Genomic DNA, 18891 nt, shown 5'->3' with positions numbered 1-18891 from the left:
AAATCTATTGAGACAAAGTATGTATTTCATTTTGACCAATGAGTTCCAATGGGTTGTGTTCAAAGACATCACGTCTTTTAATTCACTTTTGAGTGTACAGTATAACAGACCCGGTCACGTAAAATAAATATCCGCAATGTAGGATTCAATGTTAAGAAATAATAAATTAAATGTTATCAAAGTTAGCGCATAGAAAACCTGTTTATGACTTTCTTGATACGTTTTGAAACATTAGAGCCCTGTAGATGGGAAATAACACCCCTATAGTCACATACGAACACCTGTTTACAAACTCTTATTCTGCTAGGACTCCAGACGGCTGCTAGCTAGCGAGCCTGTGAATTAACCAGTTTAACCTCATTTTTTTAAACTACAGAAGCCATAAAACTTACCACTTCCACATGGAATGGGAGGATATTTTTTCACTAATGTAATGTCACTAACTAGAGACATGTTTGTAAGTTGGAGATACATGATGATATGATGTTGATGTGTTCAGGTCAGACAAATGTTAAGGCTGTAACTGAAAGGTTTGATTCCTCAACCAATAAGATTTAGTCTTAAGTCTTTTAGTCTTTTAGTCTTAAGTCTTCTCTAGGAAGCTGGTCTTCCAAAAATCCTGATTAAGAATTATTGATGACCTATGATCAGCAACACATCCACAATTGGTCCAAAGTGATGACACTATATGATACTACTTGTTATGAAGCTCAGTAAGGTAGGAAGGTATTTCAACTATTTACTGTCAGCACTTGCCTGCTTCCTGCCATTGTCCCGTGTGACCTTTGACCTCCCCTCTCTGTCACTGCTGCTGGTGAAGTTAAAACTCCTTTAAAACAGGAGAGAAAGTGCTTCCACACTTGTTTCTTTTTTGCTTAGCCGAAACAGGAGTTCCAGTTGTGTCAGCTGACGAGGAAATCCGTCCCAATTTCAGCGGCCCGCTGGGACCACCGTGAAGGGAAATCCGCCCTAAACTTCCTGACAGGAAAAGAAGTTTTTCTCACAATCTCTCTTTTCACCCTTTCTCCTTACCTTCTATGCTCACATGTGAGCGTTATTAAATGACATGTTTGTATTCCATCCATTATTACGTTCTTCTGTTCAATTGGACTATAACATCACAAGGTATCTTCAAAGACAATAAGAAGCAAATGATGGCTAAGTTTATCTAGTTTTGGTTTTCAGCCATTTAGAGATGGACTTGCTTGACCATCACACTACCACCACCATATTTTAATACTGGTATGATGTTCAACATCAGTATTTTCCCAAAGTTATTGGGGATCATAAAGATGTTTTCTGGCAAAATTGAGACCAGGCTTAACATTATTTTTCTTCAGTTGTGGTTTTTGTCTTGGAACTCTGCCATGCAGGCCGTTTTATGCGCAGTGTCTTTCGTACGGTTGAGTCATGGACACTGACCTTAACCAAGGGAAGCAAGGCTTGCGGTTCTTTTATGTTGTTGTGGGGTCTTTTGTGACCTCTTGGATGAGTCGTCGCTGCGCTTGGGAGGTTCACCAATGTTCCACATTTTTGCTATTTGTGGATAATAGCTCTCACTGTGGTTTGCAGGAGTCCCAATGCTTTAGAAATGGCTGTAAAAAATTCTTTCTGGGGTGGTCAACAGAGGGCTGTTTCACACAGGGCCATTTTTTTTCTACCTTACAAGGTTTCATTTAAAAACTCAATTTCATGTTCAGTTGTGTTGTCATTGACTAATATTTTAATTTGTTTGATGATCTGAAATATTTAAGTATAACAAACAAAAAGTATACATTTTCTCATTCAATCGCATGAAGACGTGTCCAAACTTATAACTGGTAATGTTTATATAATCCAATAACATTTTAGACAAATCCATGAAACAAGACTGTGATGACTGATGACAGCGAACTTTAGCCAGGTCACTGTTAGCCACATTAGCTAGCCCTAGCTAAATGGAACATGACACAATTGTTTCAGTATCTATTCCATTTATCTGCTACAACTGTCACCAAAAAATGTAAAGTACTAATTACTTAATAAGTTTTTAAACATTTCGGGTCAATGTCACTGAATTGGTCAGCCAGGTCAGTGTTTTAGCTACATTAGCTAGCCCTAGCTAATGGAACATGACACAGTCGTTTCAGTTCATATTCCATTTATTTCTATTTATCTATTCCATTTATTTGCTACAAACGTCACCAAAAAATGTAAAGTACTAATTACTTAATAAGTTTTAAACATTTCGGGTCAATGTCACTAACTTGGTCAGCCAGGTCAGTGTTTTAGCAGCATTAGCTAGCCCTAGCTAATGGAACATGACACAATCGTTTCAGTTCATATTCCATTTATTTCTATTTATCTATTCCATTTATCTGCTACAACCGTCACCAAAAAATGTAAAGTACTAATTACTTAAGTTTTTAAACATTTCTGGTCAATGTCACTGAATTGGTCAGCCAGGTCAGTGTTTTAGCCACATTAGCTAGCCCTAGCTAAATGGAACATGACACAATCGTCTCAGTTCATATTCCATTTATTTCTATTTATCTAGTCCATTTATTTGCTACAAACGTCACCAAAAAATGTAAAGTACTAATTACTTAGTAAGTTTTTAAACCTTTCAGGTCAATTTCACTAACTTGGTCAGCCAGGTCAGTGTTTTAGCCACATTAGCTAGCCCTAGCTAAATGGAACATGACACAATCGTTTCAGTTCATATTCCATTTGTTTCGATTTATCTATTCCATTTATTTGCTACAAACGTCACCAAAAAATGTAAAGTACTAATTACTTAGTAAGTTTTTAAACCTTTCGGGTCAATTTCACTAACTTGGTCAGCCAGGTCAGTGTTTTAGCCACATTAGCTAGCCCAAGCTAACAGGAACACAAGGCTCAATATTATCATCAAAGTTATTATACATATTTTTATTTTGCTATCTTAGCCCATATGATGTCCTGTTTGTAATCATGTTTTGATTCAACTTTATTGTTATTTCAGTAGCTTTTCAACATTAATGTAATATTATTCACAACACTAATGACGACATATGCTGCCAGTATTGTTGTCTGCTTTGTAATGTCCTTAATGTCAGAAAAGGCCTAAGAGCCGTGGGGGTCAGTGGTGGTCCTGGTGCAGGGCAGCGGCCAGAGGAAGAGGAGGAGAAGATCTCTGCTGGGAGGTTCTTTATGCTGCCACACTCTGTTGTTGTGCTTTTTTTCCTCTCTTCCTTGATTAGAAAGGAAAGGGCATGACGGCAGCAGCTTCTCTCTGCCTCGCTGCACTGCTCTCACACTTTGGCACTTTTATCGCAATATAGCCAAACAACTTCATTGTTTTTTTTTTTTTTTACTAACATAGTTGCTTTTTGTGTTCAACCCTCCTAGCTAATGAATCAGCTTGTCTTCTGACTGATTTGTGCTGAGGAGGCTTTGTGTTTTCATTTGTCCTCTGGATGTGACAGTGAACCATGCTGCTACTACTACTGCTGCTTGTCTGCCTGCAGACTTCACTACAACAGGTAACACGCACCAAACAACATGCTTACACACTACATTATCATAATAATGGCATTATTACTCGGACTTCTTTGATTTTTAACTGGAAAAAACTAAATAGAAATAACTTCTCATATTAAGAGACAGTCCCATCACTCAACGGTGACCATTCGGACGTGATCCAGAGAACTCCCATGATGCCAAGCAAACACAAGTCAACAAATTGTATATCACCGTTATTCATGTACATTCCGGGTGTCTTAAATTTGTAAAATTTGTAATTTGTTAAACACTTTTACAGATAAAATAAGACAGATTTTCCATGTGGACTCTTAGAATTATAAGCATAAGTCTTATCGTCTTCAAATTTTCTTTAAAAACATCAAAAAAAGTTAGAAAAAACAATAAGAAAATGAAAGTAATCTTTTAATAAAACATTGTTGTCATACTACTCTCATAGATAAACAGTGAGATGAAACAAATGCAATGATTCCTCCAATAATTTATGGAAGCTCGTTTCCGCCACTGAAAAAAGTCGAAATTACGAGATAGAAAGTCGAAATTACAAGATAAAAAGTCAAAACTACAAGATAAAAAGTCAAAATTACGAGATAAGAAAGTCGAAATTACAAACTCAAACTTTTTACTTTTTATCCTGTAATTTCGACTTTTTATCTCGTAATTTCACCTTTCTTATCTAGTAATTTCAACTTTCAACTAGTAGAATATTTCCACTCATGTTGGTGCTGTCTACTGTAGTGTGTGACTGTGTCCATTGTTGTCTGTTCTCCTGTGATGACGATGCCGTTCTTGGTGTCTTGTCATGTTCTTGCTCCTGCATCATATTGTCATTTTAACATCCTGCTCCTGGTTCAGACTCCTCCTGGTCGCTGCGACATCTCACACACGGTCAACATGTACACTTCCTGCACGTCCTGCGCCTTGGCCTCCAGCGGCTGCCCACGTGGCTTCAGTAAGAGTAGCACCACCAACTGCAGGTATGAGTCTTCAAGGAGGGCCGGTGTTTGCCACACCGGTGTGACTCCTTCACCCGGTTCTTTCTACAGCTATGTGGTGCAGATCGGCGGAAGGGAGATGGTGCTTGAAGGATGTCAGCAACTTTGTGTGAAGAGTTCCATGCAACCGCAGTGTTGTCCACAGCACTGGGGACCGCTTTGCCTCTGTAAGAAATGAACTTACATTTGAAATAAGTGTAGCTACTGTCTGAGCTGATGATCACCTATCTATCTGTCCTTAGCATGTCCTAGCTGGTCAGGGAAGACCTGTAACTTCCATGGAACATGCATGGATGGAGACCTTGGCAACGGGACCTGTGTTTGTGATGTCAGTATACGTACTTCCGGTGTAACTGTCTGTCTGTGTTGTTTACCCATAGGACATCTAACCAAACACTAGAATACTCAGAATACCGAATATGACCTTTTAAGGTACTTATATATGTTTCCTACACAGTTCACTGATTTTTAACAGTTACTTCAATAACTTATTGTTGTACTTAATGCTACAATATTACTTAAAACATCACATTACATTAGAATTTCACTTGTACCTCTTTATAAGTTACAAGTTAGAATGATTATTCTATTTGTTCATCTTTTGATGATTTAAAACACCACCAAAACTTTTTTTGAGGCGCATTGATACATTTACTTATGCTAGCTCTGTCAACAAACGACATACGGCATCTAAACCAAACACTAGAATACTCAGAATACCGAATATGACCTAAAATGAGGAGTTAAAACTGAATGAGTTTTTTTTAAAGGCACTTATATAAAATAAAATTAAAAAAAGGCACTTATATATGTTTCCTACACAGTTCACTGATTTTTAACAGTTACTTCAATAAGGCGCATTGATACACATATTTATGCTAGCTCTGTCAACAACAGCGACAACAACATTTACGATGCAGATGAAGACGTGTGCTTCAGTCCTCAGGTAAAAAACGCAGACGGAAAAAAACAGCATCTTGTTGAGTCTTTGTAGCGAAATTGAGAGTTAGATATCCACTATTACGTCTGTGAATGACGCCGAGACTATCGGTTAATTACACGTCGAGTTAGTCCGCGAGATAAATATAGTTTTTCACGTTAGCTGCTACAATAATAATATCGCTGTAGCTTGATTAATATACACGTCAGGTATGTAAATGGAACACTGCTGGTATTTTTTTGTTTTTTTAGCGTCAAAATAGGTATTTCCCATGAGATAAACTCGTTTTCTAGCACTAGAATGCACAGAAAATGGAAAGAAATATGTTATGTTTCACATAAGGGTTATAAATGATGGGCAAAAATTCCAAAAACAATGCAGTTCCCCTTTTTAAAGAGGCATAAGTGATCCTTCTAACTACAGCAAAGCATATTTTGCCGGTTCTCACAGATTGTGGTGTTTTTGTGTTGATATAAAATACTGGACTTTGAATGACAAAGAGGTGGTAGATCAACAATCACTTTATTGAAACCAACAACCATAGTCATATATCTGTGGATTGTTGGAAAGAATAAATTTCAAGCAAGAATGAATGGACACAAAAAATGCAAATTTTTCCCACTCCAATGTAAAAAACTATATCCATATGGGTGAGGGGTAATGTCCAGTTCAGCCCACAACCTAAAGTTGGGTTTGAGTTTTAGCCCCTCATGCAATCATCGGGGCAAAAATGTTGATCACTGTTTTCCAAAGTCACATCTGATGTGTGTGGATATCTTGTGTTAATGGATCATCTTTTCTCTTCAGGACGGATTCAGTGGCTTTGCCTGCCAGGAGTGCAGCATAGATAATACTTTTGGGAAAAAGTGCGATCAAGGTGACACCATGCTGCATGTTGGAGAATAAATAATGTCGAGAGAATATTTTCCACTCATGTTGGTGCTGTCTACTGTAGTGTGTGACTGTGTCCACGGATTGTGCGACCAAGGTCCAGATGGCAGTGGACAGTGCTTGTGTCAGCCACCATACACGGGGAAGCGTTGTAACCAAGGTGAGCGTTTCAGTTAATTTGTTTCTGATTACAATTTGGTGGTTAAGCCACACATCTAGGAGACCTGGGTTAGATTCCCTGTGCCCTGTGATTGGCTGGCGATCAGTCCAGGGTGTACCCCACCTAACGCCCGAAGACAGCTGGGATAGACTCCAGCATGCCCGCGACCTTTGTGAGGATAAGCGGTAGAAAATGAATCAATGTTAAAAAAAAAAAAAAAAAAAAACGGCTGCATGGCGGACAAGTGGTTAGGCCGTACATCTACGAGACCTGGGTTAGATTCCTTGTGCCCTGTGATTGGCTGGCGATCAGTCCAGGGTGTACCCCACCTAACGCCAGAAGACAGCTGGGATAGACTCCAGCATGCCCGCGACCTTTGTGAGGATAAGCGGTAGAAAATGAATCAATGTTAAAAAAAACAAAACAAAAAAAAACGGCTGCATGGCGGACAAGTGGTTAGGCCGTACATCTACGAGACCTGGGTTAGATTCCTTGTGCCCTGTGATTGGCTGGCGATCAGTCCAGGGTGTACCCCACCTAACGTCCGAAGACAGCTGGGATAGACTCCAGCACGCCCGCGACCCTTGTGAGGATAAGCGGTAAAAAAATGAATAAATGTTAAAAAAAACGGCTGCATGGCGGACAAGTCGTTAGGCCGCACATTTAGGAGACCCGGGTTAGATTCCCCACTGGCGTTTCCTCCCACATGTAGGTTAATTGGCGACTCGAAATTGTCCATAGGTATGAATGTGAGTGTGAATGGTTGTTTGTCTATATGCGCCCTGTGATTGGCTGTCGACCAGTCCAGGTTGTACCCCACCTCTCGCCTGAAGACAGCTGGGATAGGCTCCAGCACGCCCGTGACCCTCGTGAGGATAAGCGTGAGAAAATGAATAAATGATTAAAAAAAAAATGGCTGCATGGTGGAGAAGTGGTTAGGCCGCACATCTAGGAGACCCAGGTTTGATTCCCCTCTCATGTTTCCTGACAGCTGGGATAGGCTCCAGCACACCCGCAACCCTTGTGAGGATAAGCAGTATAGATAATGAATGATAAAAAATACAGTGAATCAATTTTCTAATCTAGACATATTCATTTTGGGGATAATTTACCCTCAAACTTTCACACTTTAACCACAACCTCGTGGTGTAAGAGTATGATGACCCACATTCAGGAGCAATACTACTGAGGGACTCAGTCATCAAATTCAAGTGTTTGTATTGCAGGAGTATAACAAAATGAACACATGGAAAAAAAGGCATTTTATTAATTGTGTTTTTTTATGTTGCGTTCAGTGAGTAACAGGTGCAGTTCTTGCAGTCCTTACTCGTATTGTAAAGGTGAGGGAGACGCCGCCACCTGCGAATGCTTGCCGGGATACAAGAAGACACAGCAGAACAAATGCGCAAGTAAACTCACGACTCAAAACTGTAACTTTGGATTTTTGCAAAGTTTTTACGTTTCTGTTTTATAAAACATTAGCAACATCTAATGAAATCCAACACCACAGGTACATCAAACATTGTTCATACTAAGCAAACCAAAATGAAAGTGCATGCTTTCTCCTCAGGTGTGTGCGTCTCCAGCAGCTGCGATGTGAATGCACAATGCTCCTCCCAGGGGTCAAAGGTCAGCTGTGCCTGTAAGCCAGGCTTTGAGGGTGACGGAAGAATCTGCGTACCCAAGAACCCTTGCTCAGTTAACAATGGAGGGTGTCCCTTCAACACCACTGTCTGCGTCTTTAAAGGACCCAACAAGGTGAGGGCGCTTCACAGGATGTTGATGACAAAAAGGCAAATCATTTCCTGTCTCTTTTAGGCTCAATGCGAGTGCATGTCCGGCATGTCTCCAGTAGGGGGTGACACTCGGTCAGGTTGCCAGCTGGTCTCAGCATGCTCAGCGGACACCTGTCACTCTTCAGCAATCTGTCAAACTGAACTGGATGGAAAAGCCAGGTCAGACACATATTCACTTCTCTAAGCACCTTCTTTTTTGTTGTCATCTCAAGCATAAGAAACCATGTACACCCAAATGTTAGACAAAAATATTTGATATTTTGAGATTTACACATGCAAGACGCCAAGTAACGTCTCTCCAAGGAGACGGTGTGGAAAAAAAATGCAGAAAATTGACCTTACGGGAAAAAGTGGTGTTTTCTGCCATTCTGAATTGTGTCTGGGAGGTTTGCTACCCTTCCTTGACCAGAAAAATGCAGTTGAAGTAAAATATTGTAACATGACAGTTATATCACTGATTAAAAAAAAGATTAAAAAAAAAATAGAAATGTCTGATATTCCTCTCAATATGGTGTAAAAAACTGGTTTAGAACAAAGTATTTCATAAAAGCACACCACATACAACTATTGTAAATCCTCCTTTGCACTTGCATCCCCTCAGTGGAACACAATTTTGCGTGCCAATGAGTAAATTGTTCATGAACAAATTTTGAAATATTCTAAATTTATGTTTCTGTGAACTCATCATGAATGCAATGTGAACGGTCTGCACCCAATGTGCAAACAATGCAGACAATGCCTCTGCGACATAAATGGGTTAATTTTCCACCAGAATTTGGTTGAATTCTCCAGTAATTTTGGTAGCATCATGACGTAGTATTGTCCTGTACTAGACGTAAACAGTACTTGAGGTGTAAATACTGTAAGTCGTGCAGGAGTGTGGTCATTTTGTGCCAATGCGTACCATTCTCAGTCATGGATTGCATGCCAAGTGTGTAATTTATGTGTAAACAGAACACAAACTAGTCTTCATGCTCTTCAGGTGGCAAATTTCAGGACAAAAAAACGCCGCTTTTGATGGCTTTAGCCTTTAACAGTCAAAACAAAACAAAGACTGCATCTCATAATTGTGTCACTTGTGTTTAGTTTGCCTCTCCTGCTCTTCTCAGGTGTGTGTGCCAGCCAGGTGAGATCAGCGATGGCCGTCGTTGCTACGGCACCCTGATGGAGCAGCTGTGGGAATTGGACAGAAGTGGAAACCACAGAGGAAAGCTCACAGGAGCCGTCAACCTGTTTGGTAAAATAAAATAAAAAAATTGATTTCTATTTCTTGTGATCTAGTTTTGTGTTTATTATATGTGTTTGTGTTTCAGAGAAAGGCTGCTCACAGCTGCTAAGTCACAATGGACCATTCACTGTTTTTGTCCCCCTGCTCAAAACTCCACTGACTGTAAGCGGTTGCTCTTTGCTCTCTTAAACCGCTACCGCTTTTACAAGTCTTAATAGTACTCCTACTTTCACTTTGTCTAGTCTGTCAGTGAAGAGATGTGTCACAACTACCTCATTATGGGTCAGCACATCCTCAAGGACACGGAGGGCCGAGATTTCAACATGTACGGAGGGGCCAGGATGAGGAGCAAAGACAACAAGGTCTGGACTCTAGTGTACTGTTAGAAGGCTATAATGCTGCACAGAAAAATATAATAATTTATTGGTGGATTCCCAATGTGATAGATATATTGTCTACTTTTCTACACTACTAAATATATTGTCAAATGAGCCTGTTTACTGCTTGTTCCATTGATAATGTTGCTATTTTTGTCTTCTATGTAGAGGTTTATTCTGCTAGATGATCCCAAGCAGCTGTACACGGTCATCCAGGCGGACTTGCCAGCAGCCAATGGGATCATCCACATCATTGACCTGCCAATCAAGAGCCTGCCTCCTGCAAAGCCTACCTCAAGAGTCATTGTGAGGCCACCACATATAAATAATAATTTACATTCTTCCATCTGAGGCTACTTGATGTCATGGTTCTTTTGTGCAGAATGCAGACATGACCATCGGTGAGATTGTGAGAAAGGAACCAATGTTCAATCGCTTCCTGTCTCTCGTTGATGTGAGTGTCTCATTGGGATGCTTCTTGTCCTTCCCACATGGGGAAAGGCACACATTAGCGAAGAAATAAAGATAACTAACGATATGGGATGTGATGTTTGTAACCTTGTGTGCAGAACTGTGGGGCTCTGCTCCCTCTGAGTGGACCAGGACCTTTGACGGTGTTCATCCCCTCCAATGAGGCCGTGGACAAAGCCCGAGATGGAAGCATTCTCTTCATGCTCAATCACGTAAAAAAAAAACTTTTTTGATGCTATGGCATCATCACACATTCATTCGACTTGTTAGCTGTCATTTAGCTTCTCTTTCATTCTTCTCTTTTTTTTTTTGGTTTCTCAGGCCAAACATAAACTTCAAGAACTTCTCAAGCACCACATTTTCTCCAAGGCCATGGTAAGTACCCCTTTGGGGTTGTAAATACATTATTATAATGATATTTAGTAATACACTAATATAATACTATTTAATTAAATGTTATGGTTATTGTAGGGATGGCTAAAGTAAACGTTAAAGGTGATACTAAAATATTTCATTAATTATGTTAAAACCTCCCCGCTTGGGCCTCTCTGTGTGGAGTTTGCATGTTCTCCCCGTGCATGCGTGGGTTTTTTCCGGATACTCCGGTTTTCTCCCACATTCCAAAAACATGCTAGGTTAATGTAGGACATGTAAACATGTAGGAGTGTGAATGGTTGTTTGTCTATATGTGCCCTGTGATTGGCTGGCCACCAGTACAGGGTGTGCCCCGCCTCTCCCCCGAATACAGCTGGGATAGGCTCCAGCATAACCGTGACCCTGGTGAGGATAAGCGGTACAGAAAATGGATGGATGTTAAAACCTGTTAAATTATGTTAAAACATTGATATTTTGTTTCCTATGAGTAGCTTGAATAGGTTTGTTTTGTCGTTTTATTGAATATATGTACAGCTTTCTTCATATTATTCAGATAATATTTTTAAGGTTTATTGGGTGGTGATTTACCGTGACAGGTTTCAACTATCATCGGCTGCCCACTGGGAAGTGGAGCTTATCAGCTCTAGCTTGGAACTACAAGTAGTAGATATTTTATTTCATTCTGTGTCCACAGCTGACATCTGACGACCTGGTAGCTCTTCCTCGCATTGAGACGATGGCCAATCAGATGTTGAAAATTTCCACGTCTCCTGATGTAAGTCGCTCTGATTGGATCCTAGCATGGTCTGCGAGTGCACACAAGCGTGACGTCACCCTCCCTTCCCCTCAGGGTGACATTGTGTTGGGTGACAAGGGCGTCCGCGTGATCAGCAACGACAACAGGGCGTTCAACGGTCTCATCCATCTGATCGACGGCCTGCTGTACCCGCCCTCCATCCTTCCCATTTTGCCTCATCGCTGTGACATCACAGAGAGCAAGATCACTATGGTGTGCACAAGCACGTTAATACTGAAGATAATTAATAAAGATGCTTTGTGTGCACGACTGTGACACGTGTGTGCTTTCAGAGTCCGTGTACTCACTGCAGTTACCTCTACGAGACGTCCTGTCCTGAAGGCAGCACTGAATTGGTAAAATGTACTTTCATTATACGATAATAGATATTTATTTTGTTTATAATGTGTCCATTGTTGCTCTCTCTCCAGAGCAGTCACCAGATAGGCTGTGATTACACGATTTCTCATCTGAGGCTGTTTGGGAGTAAAGGCTGCGCTAAGTACTGCAATGTCACCAAGCAGGTGAGACAAGCATTATTATCAAAGTACAAAATGTTAGAAAAAACAGCATTTGTGTTTTGTTATATATACAGGAAGTAATGGTAACACATTTTCATTAAAGGCCACATTTGAGTTATAGTTTATGGAGAGAAAAAAAAAACATTTTGCGAGAGTGCAATAACATTTGCAAGTTCTCGCAAAAGGTTTTCCCAATTTTTAACACTTTGATCAGGAATTTAATTAGATACTTTAACCCCTTCACGACTACTGTCAAAAATATGACAAATACCATTTGACAAGCACTTGCTGCTGTGTCAAGATCAGATGTTTGCATGTGTGAGGTTTCTCCGCGTACTCAGGTTTCCTTGCACGTTCCAAAAATATGCATCTAGGTTAATTGGATACTCTAAACCGTAAGTCAGCTGGCATAGGCTCCAGCATACGCCCGCAACCCGAGAGAAGATAAGCGGCATAGAAAAGGGATTGGATGGGATGCGCAAATGCTGAAGATGGAAATTAAGTGATGCGTTTCCACATGATTTTTTGCCATGTGGAGGCACGTTATGACCGAAATTGTGTCCTGTAGCTTCACATAGTTAGCTTCACATATTATGTTCTCTCGCATCAGTATGCTGTAATCTTTTCCATATATAGTTGTCACAGTTGTCAAGTTTCCACTGCATTTGATTCTTATGCATTTGTCCAAAAACCGATATTAGTTTTGTAAGCAGGAGTAACGGACAAACAGTAGCAAGACTATGCTCAAGTATGTCATACAATTTTTTCAGTATATTTTAAATAACAAAAACTTTTACTTGTAATATCGTGTTTGCAGAGATACATAGATACAAAGATGATGTACAATGCCACATATCAGGAACGATGATCTGGTCTGGAGTTGCCATTCATCCACAAAACATTTTTAAGGGCACACTTGTGTTGTGCGGAAATGGCCTGACAGGAGCTGAGCATGCCCAGAAATGACCACATATATTTCACCCATACATGTATTAATTATGTATGTATATCAGACTCCAGAGTGCTGCAAAGGTTTCTATGGGCCAGACTGTAAACCGTGCATTGGTGGCTTCCAGCATCCGTGTTACGACCGAGGAACGGTGAGGAAGAGCAACAACATTCCCAACGACTGTCACTGGAGCCATCAACTTAACATATTTATTTATTATCTTCTTCCCCACACGCAGTGCTTCGATGGTATCCATGGCAACGGCTCATGCAGCTGTCAACCAGGCTTTGAAGGCATCGCCTGCCACATCTGCACAGACTCGTCCAAACATGGAGACAACTGTGACGAAGGTGACACACGCTGTCTAAGGAAGGAAGCACTAACTGAAAGGTCAACAAAGATCTTTACCTGACACTGTCACCTTGTGTGTGTGTGTGTGTGCACGTGTGCATGTGTGTATGTGTGCGCGCTCAGAGTGTCACTGTTTGCATGGCGTGTGTGACAACCGTCCCGGCAGCAGAGGCGCATGTCGGATTGGATCCTGTTTGGAGGGATACTCGGGAGAGATGTGTGATAAAAAAGCCACACCCTGCAACTCTGATGGACTGTTTGAACACTGTCACATCCACGCCTACTGCACGCACACAGGACTGCAAAGCACGTAAGACCTGAACACATCATTTTTAATTGTAATCATTTTTCTATACATTATGATTCCAACTTTGTGGGAGGCCCTTTTCTGTTCTCGGTACACACAGACCAAGCGCTATAAATGCATTGTGTGCATCGCATGCATTCTGTGTCGGTCATTTATACTCCATTCATTCAAAAGTCACATAATTATGCCTGGTAATCCACAAGGCTCCCCCTTTAGTCCCCTGATCTTGTGATCATACAACACAAAGTACAGATACCATATGACCATGCATGTATTCATTCCCTCATTACAGCTATTCTTTTACTTGTCCTACCAGGTGTGTGTGTCGTGATGGCTATGAAGGGGATGGTCACTCATGTACTGCCATCAACCGTTGTCTGAAGACCAACAGAGGAGGTTGCGACACCAATGTAAGTAGCAGCGCTTACACTGCAGAAGAAGAACATTTCAACATTCCCGTTTTTCTCTCCAGGCCGAGTGTGTGTACGTGGCTCCAGGCAACGTGTCGTGTGTGTGCGTGGAGGGTTGGACAGGTGATGGACGAGTGTGTGTGGAGATCAACAACTGCCAGCTGGAGAGTCGAGGAGGCTGCAGCCCCAAAGCTGACTGCAACCATATCGGACCTGGCCAGGTCAGTGCACAATATACTGAGAATGCTAATGATATGTGTCCTGCTGCACCTTTGCGTCGGCCGTCTTGTTGCACAAGGGGTCGCTAGTGTGCTCCGGTTAATGACGACCTCATATGCTTCTGGCCGGAACACACAGTGAATGCCAAATTGTTGATTACCTCTCTGAGACTGTTTTTGTGTGAGCGCACTTGCTAAAGATGAGCACACACGTATATACTGTATATGTATTTTCCCAAGATGCAGCACACACAGACTGTGGAAGTACCTAATAGTTGTACATTACTAAATGTTGTACAAACTCTTACTGTACACCAAATGTACCAAAACCAGATTGAAACCGTAGCCCAAATACCGAGGTATGGACCATACAGTGGTACTGTTGCACCCCTACTGCACACATATGCTGAAAACATACAGCTGATTGTGACCGTGTTTGTTTGTGTGTCTACAGAGCGAGTGTGTCTGTAAAACAGGTTACATGGGGAATGGCGTTGTGTGTGACCTTGTTAACTCTTGCTACCACAACAACGGAGGCTGCCATGATCTGGTAAAAACACACACACATACATAAGAAACATGAAGTTGTTGTTCTTGATTCATTCAGTACTTTTATTGTGTTTTATCTTTTTGATGTCACAAATCAAGTAACAGTGTATGTCATCCTTAGCTGCTGAATGTTTTTGTGTCCGTCAGGCAAAGTGTGAGCAGAAGGAGGACGGAAACAACACATGCACATGTCCTGATGGCTACGCTGGAGACGGAATCATCTGCTATGGAACGTTAATGGAGGTAACACCCTAATTTATGTAACATATACCTGATGATAGTACATTTGTTATTGATTATTCATACATGGACTCAATAGTGTTAGCATAAATATTTATACAACTACCTAAGTAAAATAAGTGGAAACACCCAAACTGAACGGAAATGGTACACTACCTCTTGATGTTCATCAACGTGCCACACCACCAAAGGGGAGAATATTATATTTCACAGGCTACCCAATTGTATTATTTGAAAATGGCTGCCGCAGTGTGAAACTCTGAAAACGCTGCCTTGTTGTTTACGTGTAGACAAGCAACCTGCTTCTTTTCTAAAATGATTACAGTACCGACCCATTGCTGTCACATGACCAGAAGTGAACGCTGCCAACACGGCAACATAATAACTGAATACTTCGACTAGCATAACTCACCCCAGTCAACATTCTCTTGATATTTTGTTTTCTTATCTAGTCTAGATGAGCCTTCACAGCCAAAACTGATTGTGTTTGTGTTTAGGAGTTGGACATGAACCCAAAGCTTTCCAGCCTCTACTACATGATCCATGTATGTAAGAACTATAGCCACACACTCACAGTACTCAATGACATCATCCTAACTTTTGACATGACGTGTGTTCTTCCAGAGGTACAGTCACTCCTCCGAGGACCTGAGTGGCAACCTTACAGTGCTGGTTCCGACCCGACAAGCCTTAAGGAACATGAGCTCTGTTGATAATTGGTTCTGGACCAGCCGACACCGTCTACCTCACTTCCTTCGGTGGGGTGACTGGCACTCTCACGGCTACGCAAACGCTCCCATTCTCTGACTACTTCCTGTTTCTCTTGCTGACTTCAGGGCTCATTTCCTGCAAGGAATCTATTCAGTCGAAGACATGGGGGGAATGTTGGGCCAAAAGCTTGCCTCCTTGAACTCACCCACACAATGGGAGATCAGGAATAGTAGCAAGGTATTATTATATTTTCTCACTTTTTGGGCCTGATCTACTACAGGTTTGCATGTATAAAAACTAGAGTTGTCCAAAATAGCACTTTAATGCTAAGTAATTTATAGCATTAATTATTGAAACACACAGTCTCAGATAGTCTGCTGCTCTTTTATAATGTTATTCTGACCTGAACACATCGACAGCAGTGCAATTCCAATTCTATTATATGTTTCTCCTACTCACAAAGGTCAAAATTACATGGTATCTTTGAACGCAACCCCTCATGGCTTGATTTAAATTTTCAGTTCATTTGGAGTTGTTAATACATATAGTTACCATATGTAATTGACAGTAAAATATGAACAGTTCACACATAGTTGGTGATTAATCATGATTAATTAATTAGAAAATTTATTAACCTGATTTTAAAAATGTAATCATTTGACTGTCCTAATAAAAACATTTGCAAACTTGATAACGAGCACAAAGATGATGTACTAATTGTTGTTGTAGGGAATTCTCATTGGAAACGCCTCCATCATCGCCCACAACCTGCCTGCAATCAATGGCTACATCCACATCATCGACCGGGTAGGTGGACCTGATTGCATGTGACCATGTTCTTGATGCAACAGCACATGATACCCGCTTAAACACAAAGATAACCCCCTGCGACAATAATGGTAGTAGCACTGAAACTGCACATTTTATTGTTTTGTGTTTATAATTTCTAGCGGTATTGTTCAGTTTCATTCACCATTTTACAGTTTGGAAGGGTAAATCATCTACATGAACGTGACAGTTAGTGACACAGTCTAAAATGCCAGAGGATTCAGCAAAGAAGTTGAAGGCTACACAGCAAAAGAAGGACAGCTTTATTGTTTTTGGTTATCTTCCCATTCTATGTGTAGCGGCACCTTTTTAGGTACCCCCATAGCTGTAGTTGGTACCGCAACAGGAGGTTGTAAAAAAGTGATACATTGCTGTAGTCATCTGAACTTTCTCTCTTTTCAGGTTCTGCTACCTTCCCGATCTGGCCTCCCACCCGAGCCTCCCACCCTGATGGCCTTCTTGAACTCCTCCCCCGGCTTCAGTCTTTTCCGACAGTATGCTCTGGTGAGAAAAGCATCAGAATACATGCCAGTCGCAGGGCGGCCATCTTCATTTACTCAAGTCGCACCTCTCTCACAGATGTACAACCTGTCAGAGGATTTGAACACGACAGATTTCACCCTGCTGCTGCCAACAGACACGGCCATCCGCCAGTACCTCAGTGAGACTAACTCCACCCACCTGGTAGGTCCAAACCTTCACACGGCGTCCTGTGATTCAGAAGTTTGACAGTATAGTTGTATAGTATTGTGCCTTTCACCCAAATTCTACACTTGTGTGTCATTATATGATCGTCAGAACTGGATTCTTCACTGGATCTGTGAATTTCCTCAATACAATTCCTAATGTGTCCGTCTTTATGTCCAGGACTATGACGTGGTCAAATACCACCTCATTGTCAATGAGCTGCTCTTCCCAGACCGACTGTTCGATGGGATACTAAAGAGCACCATCCTGGGCAGTGACTACCAGGTCCAGTTCCACCTGAACAATAACAACCAGGTAACAAAACTGCAATGTACCAACTTCCCCACTAGGTAGAGCCCTTTTTATGTAAGTGCTGTATATGCAGTATAATTGTGCATGATATCCATGATATTTTTATGTGATCTGATTATGTGATGATATTTACTCACCTGCTCATTCCACCTCTTCAGACAGTGGTGAATGATGTCCCGCTGGACGGCACTTTCACAGAGACGCAGTATGGCGTCATCATGGTCCTCCCTCAAGTCCTCAAAATCCGTCGAAACAGATGCAGCCAAGAGGTCACGCTGCAAGTCAATGTAGGGATACAGGAAGTACACAGGATACAAGTATACAGGATACAGGAAGTATTTCCTTCCACATTCCAAAAACATGTTAATTGAAGACTCCAAATTGTCCGTAGGTATGAATGTGAGTGTGAATGGTTGTTTGTCTATATGTTCCCTGTGATTGGCTGGCCACCAGTCTAGGGTGTACTCTGGCTTTCGGCCAAAGTCAGCTGGGATAGGCTCCGGCATACTCTGTGACTCTAGTGAGAGTAGAATATGGATGGATTACTTCTGTGTTTTTCTAGTCTATTTATATGTTTTTATCCTTTTGTTGCACATTATTAGGGACGGTGTACAGCATGTGATGGACCTCCTCGCTGCCTGTACAGATACAAGCCAGTAAGTCAGTGTAAATGTTCAATCATGTTGTGTCCTCTTCTGGTTCCTACCATTTTTCCAATGTGCACCACTTCAGATTAAAACCCAGTTTCCGGAGAATATGAAACCCAACTGTCGGTACAGGAAACGGATCGGCTCCAGGCGAAAGTCGGTGCCAGGCTGTATCATCAAATGTCTTCAGGTCACCGAGGTAACCATCTCACACTGTCACATAACCACGTGCCAACACTGACACAATAATCTCTCCTGAAGCATCACTCCTGTTGCTCCGGGTACTACGGCCACGAGTGCTACAAATGTCCCGGAGATGTAGGCAGCTGGTGCTCCAATCACGGGGCGTGTCAGGACGGTCTCCTTGGCAACGGGGAGTGCCGTTGCTACGAGGGTTTCCATGGCACTGCATGTGAGGACTGCGAGCCAGGACGTTATGGCGTCAACTGCTCTTCCAGTGAGAAAACATGCATGGGAGTTGTAGTCATACACTGAATATTTTATGATAAGGTACACAAACATAGTACAGTAGTTACTTTGGAACTAATGAAGTGGTTAGTGAGGAACTAATGAGGAACTAACAACTAGCGGTTAGGGTTAGGTAGGTTCGTTCCTCATTAACGACTGTAAT

General features: G+C 41.5%; 1 protein-coding gene across 1 annotated transcript in view; it reads left to right on the top strand.

Annotated features, from left to right (window-relative positions):
• Window positions 1-2302: 2302 nt before the first annotated feature.
• Window positions 2303-18891, top strand: part of stab1 (stabilin 1) — a 35096-nt gene continuing 18507 nt past the window's right edge. The window contains exons 1-39 of the mRNA XM_058055458.1: window positions 2303-3164; window positions 3370-3503; window positions 4357-4478; window positions 4548-4663; window positions 4739-4824; window positions 6244-6313; window positions 6392-6487; window positions 7783-7896; window positions 8058-8245; window positions 8306-8442; window positions 9393-9520; window positions 9597-9673; window positions 9754-9873; window positions 10057-10194; window positions 10271-10342; window positions 10458-10571; window positions 10681-10734; window positions 11429-11509; window positions 11585-11743; window positions 11824-11886; window positions 11962-12054; window positions 13065-13151; window positions 13239-13350; window positions 13475-13661; window positions 13975-14068; window positions 14131-14289; window positions 14741-14836; window positions 14983-15078; window positions 15573-15620; window positions 15700-15833; window positions 15912-16023; window positions 16516-16593; window positions 17017-17118; window positions 17194-17298; window positions 17482-17616; window positions 17772-17900; window positions 18216-18269; window positions 18346-18459; window positions 18522-18717. Of these exons, the coding sequence (XP_057911441.1) occupies window positions 3453-3503; window positions 4357-4478; window positions 4548-4663; window positions 4739-4824; window positions 6244-6313; window positions 6392-6487; window positions 7783-7896; window positions 8058-8245; window positions 8306-8442; window positions 9393-9520; window positions 9597-9673; window positions 9754-9873; window positions 10057-10194; window positions 10271-10342; window positions 10458-10571; window positions 10681-10734; window positions 11429-11509; window positions 11585-11743; window positions 11824-11886; window positions 11962-12054; window positions 13065-13151; window positions 13239-13350; window positions 13475-13661; window positions 13975-14068; window positions 14131-14289; window positions 14741-14836; window positions 14983-15078; window positions 15573-15620; window positions 15700-15833; window positions 15912-16023; window positions 16516-16593; window positions 17017-17118; window positions 17194-17298; window positions 17482-17616; window positions 17772-17900; window positions 18216-18269; window positions 18346-18459; window positions 18522-18717 (4117 nt within the window). The 5' untranslated portion in view covers window positions 2303-3164; window positions 3370-3452. The remainder of the gene's footprint in view (window positions 3165-3369; window positions 3504-4356; window positions 4479-4547; window positions 4664-4738; window positions 4825-6243; window positions 6314-6391; window positions 6488-7782; window positions 7897-8057; window positions 8246-8305; window positions 8443-9392; window positions 9521-9596; window positions 9674-9753; window positions 9874-10056; window positions 10195-10270; window positions 10343-10457; window positions 10572-10680; window positions 10735-11428; window positions 11510-11584; window positions 11744-11823; window positions 11887-11961; window positions 12055-13064; window positions 13152-13238; window positions 13351-13474; window positions 13662-13974; window positions 14069-14130; window positions 14290-14740; window positions 14837-14982; window positions 15079-15572; window positions 15621-15699; window positions 15834-15911; window positions 16024-16515; window positions 16594-17016; window positions 17119-17193; window positions 17299-17481; window positions 17617-17771; window positions 17901-18215; window positions 18270-18345; window positions 18460-18521; window positions 18718-18891) is intronic.

Source organism: Doryrhamphus excisus, chromosome 18, assembly GCF_030265055.1.
Source record: "Doryrhamphus excisus isolate RoL2022-K1 chromosome 18, RoL_Dexc_1.0, whole genome shotgun sequence".
Taxonomy (NCBI): Eukaryota; Metazoa; Chordata; class Actinopteri; order Syngnathiformes; family Syngnathidae; genus Doryrhamphus; species Doryrhamphus excisus.
Note: the sequence above shows the minus strand (reverse complement) of the source record. Positions and strands in the feature narration are given on the sequence as shown.